The sequence below is a fragment of the Calidris pugnax genome, unplaced genomic scaffold (assembly GCF_001431845.1).
Source record: "Calidris pugnax isolate Ruff unplaced genomic scaffold, ASM143184v1 scaffold28, whole genome shotgun sequence".
NCBI lineage: Eukaryota > Metazoa > Chordata > Aves > Charadriiformes > Scolopacidae > Calidris > Calidris pugnax.
This window is the reverse complement of record NW_015090842.1, coordinates 11,620,775-11,626,952: the sequence shown is the minus strand read 5'-3', so window position 1 is coordinate 11,626,952 and position 6,178 is coordinate 11,620,775. Positions and strand designations below refer to the sequence as shown.

At 41.1% G+C, this 6,178-nt stretch overlaps 1 protein-coding gene across 1 annotated transcript in view; it reads right to left on the bottom strand.

The window, feature by feature from the left end:
• The window catches only part of LOC106888132 (neural-cadherin-like), a 75,687-nt gene that overhangs the window by 66,115 nt on the left and 3,394 nt on the right, over nt 1-6,178 (bottom strand). Inside the window, exon 2 of the mRNA XM_014942160.1 lies at nt 5,496-5,501. Coding sequence (XP_014797646.1) covers nt 5,496-5,501 — 6 coding nt within the window. The remainder of the gene's footprint in view (nt 1-5,495; nt 5,502-6,178) is intronic.

Here is a 6,178-nt window from a genome sequence, read left to right as displayed (position 1 = left end):
GCCCCCCGCCGCTCCCCGCAGCACCGCGGCGAGTGGGCGGGCGGGGAGGGGCCGGGGCCGCGGGGATGGATGTCCGCGCCCGCGGGGCTCGGCCGGCCAATCACGGGGCCGTCCGCGCCGCCCCCCGCGGGGCAGGGCCGGGGCCGGGGCAATCACGGCCTCCAGGCAGGCAGCGGTACGCGCGTCCCAACTCCCTACAGCATAAACTACGCCGCGCATCTGATTCCAGACCCCACCTGGAATACTGTGTCCAGCTTTGGAGTCCTCAACACAGAAAGGACATGGACCGGCTGGAACAGGTGCAGCAGAGGGCCACGAAGATGATCAGAGGGATGGAGCACCTCTCCTATGAAGACAGGCTGAGGGAGCTGGGATTGTTCAGCCTGGAGAAGAGGAGGCTCGGGGGAGACCTTATAGCGGCCTTTCAATACCTGAAGGGTGCCTATAGAAGAGCTGGGGAGGGACTCTTTGCCAGGAAGGATAAAGATAGGACAAGGGAAAACGGTTTTAAATTGGAAGAAAAAAGATTCAGATTAGATATCAGTAAGAAATTTTTTACTCTGAGGGTGGTGAGACACTGGAGCAGGTTGCCCAGGGAAGTTGTGGATGCCCCATCCCTGGAGGGGTTCAAGGCCAGGCTGGATGGGGCCTTGAGCAACCTGCTCTAGTGGGAGGTGTCCCTGCCCATGGCAGGGGGGTTGGAACTCGATGATCTTTGAGGTCCCTTCCAACCCAAACCATTCTATGATTCTATGATTTAGGATGTCCCTGCTGGGTTACCTGCCCCTGAGCCCCTGTCATCCTGCTGGTGTAATAACCTCCTGTACCTCCTCAAGCTCCCCCACACCTTCCCCCAGTGGCCAAGTTTTTTCTCCACTGGCCCCGTGCAGCTGTGCAGAGGTGATGTCCTGCCGTCTGTCACACGCACGGGGCGTGAGGCTCTCCCAGCACTCGGGTCCCTGCTGAAAATACCTTCCTGTTCCTTTCTGGAGAGCTACGTATTATAAAAATCCCAGTTCTGCCCTCAGCCTGTACTTGAGCAACGTCACGGGCCTGAAGTTACAGCTTTAGTGACAGTCAATCAGCTCCCTACATTTTACATTTGTAAATGTAAAACAAGGTTTTTTTAGATTAAATGTATCTTAACTAGAGAATGTTTCTGGTAACAAACAAAGAAATAGAATCCAACACTTATTTAACTGTGTTAGATTTTTGGCATAAGCGAGTAAAACTAAAAACCCCATAAAACTCAATTTCACCATTAAAGTTAACTGACTACATAAATCGGGTATGTTGCAGACAAAAGTTACTACATTAAGCAGTTCTTCAGAACAGAATTGTGCTTTCAAGAATAAAGTCAAGCACAATATAAAACTGGTGTTAGCTATAGTTATGTAGTACATAAATCACTTGCTTAATCTTAAGAATCATTCTGAGATCAAAGAAAAGCAAAAAAAATAAGATATTCTGTATCAGACACATAACTTGAATTTTATGAGACTGAATAATGGTTACTTTTCTTATAAAACAGACAGTGCAGTTGCCTTATACTTCCCACCCAAGACCATGAAAAACTTTATAAATACAATATGTACCTTCCTGATATCCTTTTAGAGAAATTGGTTGCCTTAATGGGGAAATGGGAGTCCAGGATCAAGTAGGAAGACTATATAAAACTCAGAATGAAAAATCCAAATGCTCTACTTTTACTACAAGAGTGATTTTCTCCAATTCATCCTCAAAGTAATTAAGAAGATACAAATCATCAGCTTCATACATGCCTCAGAGTGTGCCCTCTTTCAATCAAGCAGCACACTATCGTCAGCTGTGGAGTAGTGTACTCCTCCTGGTGTGAGCAGCACACTCACACCAAGAGTCAGTAGCAATTTCAGACACATTTCTTTGGGGCCCAGGGCAGGATCACTCTCTGTTCACTCACAGAACAGCACAAGAACTTCCAGAAATAAACCATCGATCCCCAACAAGCATTGAAGCACAGAAGAAGGGGGAAAGGCTGAAGAAGTGCCACCTGAGGCAGAACAGTGCTACTGATAGAGCTCTGGTAGCCCATCAGAAAGGCAGAATCACATACCTGAAACAAACGAAAAAATTAAGCTAGAGCACTAAACAGGAATTGCTTCTCCCATGCCTCAAATGTGCCTGACATTTCAAGCATTTTCAATTCTACTTTGGTATATAACCTGTGGTGTAAGTTGCTGTATCTGAATTCCAATGCAAGTATGGATATCTTGATTAGGATAAAACAATAATTGGGTCAGTCTTTCATCCATTTCCCTAACAGAATTGAATCTTCTATAATTAGCAATAATAATAACGATGAATATACCTTCTTTAAAAAACTGAAACCATTATGGTTGTATTGTGAGGTCTATGGAATGTGTACAGAAGAAATAATTGTATACAGATTGGAGTGGGAAGAACCAAGATGAAGAGCTTGGTCACAAAGATTTATATGGCTTCAAAATAAAACAGTTCCCTGACCAGTAGGATACTGTGGAGAATCCACAGCTGATATTTGAACAAACCATTTTGTGGGATCACTTCAGTGAGTTCTATTTCCTATATCCACTAGGATTTCTCTCTGCAAAAATCTGTGAAAATATACCAGGAACAGAACTACATTTTGAAAGGTCTTTCATTTCTGCATCAAAAATTCAACAGACATTTTAATTAATTTAGACACAAATGCGGTTCTAACTGACTTTAAAGATGAGCCTTATCCACTCTTTCAAATGCAGAATTCCACCTACATTATTTTAATTAGCACGTAGACAGAAAACTCAGAGATTGCACAAGGGGTTGGTTGTTTTTTTTAGGAAAATAGAGACTTTATAGTGTTGTTTGTTAAAAAATTAAAGGTTGTTGATTTTTATAGTTGTCTGCCCTATGGTAATTGTAGACAAATACTTGAGACTCTAATCCTATTACTAACTCCCCAAATTAGAGGGAATCTAAATTGGTGCCCTGGATACTTGTACAGTCAAGATCTTTCTGACTTTTACCCCTCTCCACAAGTCCTGACAAAACTGCACTGTAAATATTGAGGCAGGAGAGAACAATGATGCTAGGTGTTCTTCCTGATTTACATGTTCCTTGTAGCTGAAGGGCAGGTGGCTTCGGGAAAAGTGGCACTTTGCTTTTAATGAAAATGCAAATATGCCTGAAGCAGCGAGTGCTCTTGACTCTGCCATGTACTCAATAGCTGCCTTTCAAGGGAGAGAAACAGGCTGGAAGCCCCCTAGGATCTTTTACTATAAATATAGATAAATAGCATAAATAAATATAGATCAATAAGAGAATTAATATACCCCTCTGGAGCATGATGAGTTATATATGTCACCTGACAGACATTACTCTCAAGCCCTAGTTTAAACTTTGAGGAAGGGTTCTGCCCTGCTGCACATCTAGACAAAGGAAGCTCTTTCTACACTATTTACTTCCCACTCATGATTCTACAAAGGTCTTGGCAGCGCTGCAGGATTTAGCCCAAAGTGACAGGATAGTCCCTGTGCTATTTTAGATGATTTGTACATTGTCATTTTTAATAACGACACTTGTAGCTCCATTTTCTCACATGCAAGTATAAGTGATAATCCTTTCCTGTATAATTTTGCAAACTAAATCTAAATTATTCAGAAGTACAGCTGCTGTTGTCTAATCCTTGCTAGCTCTTTATGCAGCTTTCTCACTACACTTTACAATTTTTTTCTTGGAATCTAGCGGTCGAATGAGTGCAAGAAACACCTTCTGTCATGCTAAGAACAGAATCCTTCCTCCAAAACTGAAAAACTGATGGCATTTTTAATATCTTTCAGTATCTTATAACAATTGCTTTCCAGTTTATTTCAACCAGCTGGAAGACCCTTTCTGCTGTTAAGCATAGTATGTTATATACAAGTCCAAGGAGTTTAATTACAGCAATCTGTGTAAATGGATGTACTTCTTGGGCAGTCAGAAATACCTCCTACATAACTTAGATACACATACATATAAAAAAATGAAATATGAGGTGTGTTTAAATCAGACAATACAGTAACAATAAATTCTCACTGAGTAATATTCTGTTTTACCTGGTTGGTGCCTTACTGCTTACCAAATCAATTCCATTATCAATAATCTCAGTAAGCAGCTTGAAAATCTTTACAGAAAAGCTTTTTTAAAAAATCTGAAGTTTTCACCCAAAGTTTTTTTTATTAATCAGAATTTTGACTTATGTGACTGATGCAGAGCCATTTCACTTTTTTTAAAATAATGACTTTTGTAAATTACTTTATCCTGCTCTCTAAACATCCATTTTTTTCAAAACTATGCTTCATCCGTATAACTGCCTTAATAAAATGTCTATATGAGAAGCAGACTGCTGGTTTTGCATTAAATACATAAAACACAATGAATGCATAAGCCTGAGACTAAATCTTAGTAAACCTTGTTTAGAGTATTTTTTAGTTATTTGTATACATGTAATATACAATGAATCAATTCATCCTTGCTTGTATTTCCTATTTATGAGCATAATTCTCCAAAACTTCGATATCTTTTGTTTTGGTTATCACATTTCTCAGTGTTTCAGAATCTCAAACAATTCTGACCTCAGCAGAACTAATCAGAAGAACGTAATTTGCAGATTTGGCAAAGAAAGCATATCTGATTTGATTCTGCCCAGACTCCAGCAGAAGCCAGGCAGGTTTCTGGTGAGCTTCTCAGCATCCTGCCTACAGGGCTGTTGAGAAACCTGGTCTTCCAAATTCTGCAGTTCTGGGAAGCACATCATATGGACTGCAGCACTATGGCTTGGGATGTTATGGCCTCCAGGGTCTGGAGCTGACAACTGCTACAAAATCAGGGAGCCCACATCTGCCAAGGTGAGTACCTCTGAAAGCCACAAATGGACTGACCTAGATCCAATATAACACTCTTCCATAGATATTTTCTAGATTTGAGAGGGGTTTGCTCTTAAGTGGTATGAACCAAATTTTTAAATATCACCCATCAGCACATTTAACAAAAAGGTGCTTACAAGAGGTTTATATAGAGTATCCTTTAAGTAGCTATGAACAGTGTGACAGTATCAAACATTTTACTTCAAACTTACATGTTAAAAATGCTCAAGCATATTATTGCTGGCAATTTCAATACCAAAGCTTATGGCTGCAATCAGGTCACATGGAAAACCTATACAAGGGAATACAGAGAAAATATTCCCGAGGAATCAGTGAGGAATGATGCATCCATGAAGGATTCATCACCTTCCTTCATGTTGTACGAAGAAAACTGAAGTCTACCTCTTATTTAACTGTATTGTAAATAATTCTAGGTAAAAGACTGCTCAGGCAGCAGATTGCCTGCTTTCCTCAAAATACAGCTTTAATATTTGATTTTGTCCTACTTCCACACCCTTCCTTAGAACAGCTGCTGACTCGTGTGTGTGGAATATCTAAAACACTGCAGGGGTCAGCTCAGATTTCCTCACATACCTTGACCTAAGCAACAGTAAAGGGCAACAGTAAAAAAGGAGCAAGCACTACTTTTTTTTCCTAGTCTCACCTTTCCTTTCCCAGCTCTAGGCTTTTTGATCACTTTCCTCTGTAGCATTCTGTACAATCTGGCCTCCATTTACTCTTTTGTCTCTCTGTTAATCTTGATTTATGAAACAGCAGCCTAGAGGGGTAACAGTGAGTTAAAGTGGGTTAACTTAAACGTTTTTACGTGCGTCTTCTATTCCACAGGCTTTTAAATAATTAGAATTGATACCGTTCCACACTATTTAGATTCTCTTCTACAAGTTTGAGCAAAATTTAATAGTTGAAATGCAATAAGTACTTAACAATGAAAAAAAAAAAAGAAGAAGAAAACCCTCAGATCTAGTGCACTTATAGCTGTGTCACTGTCATTTCCAAAACCAAATAGAAAAATAGCAGCAGTTTACCTCTGTTGCTAAAGAAAGCAGATACTCAATGCTCAGGAGAGAACTGCTCTGTTCACGCAGTGGATTTTTACATGGTACTATATTTTAATAGCGACACGCCTCAAAAATATCACTCTCAAATGGCACGGAAAGCGCCTCACGGCCCCTTCTCCTCGGGCAGCCCCGCCTAACGGTCCCTGCGCGCGGAGGGGCCGTTAAACGGCGGCGGGAAGGGCGCGCGGGCCCGCCCCC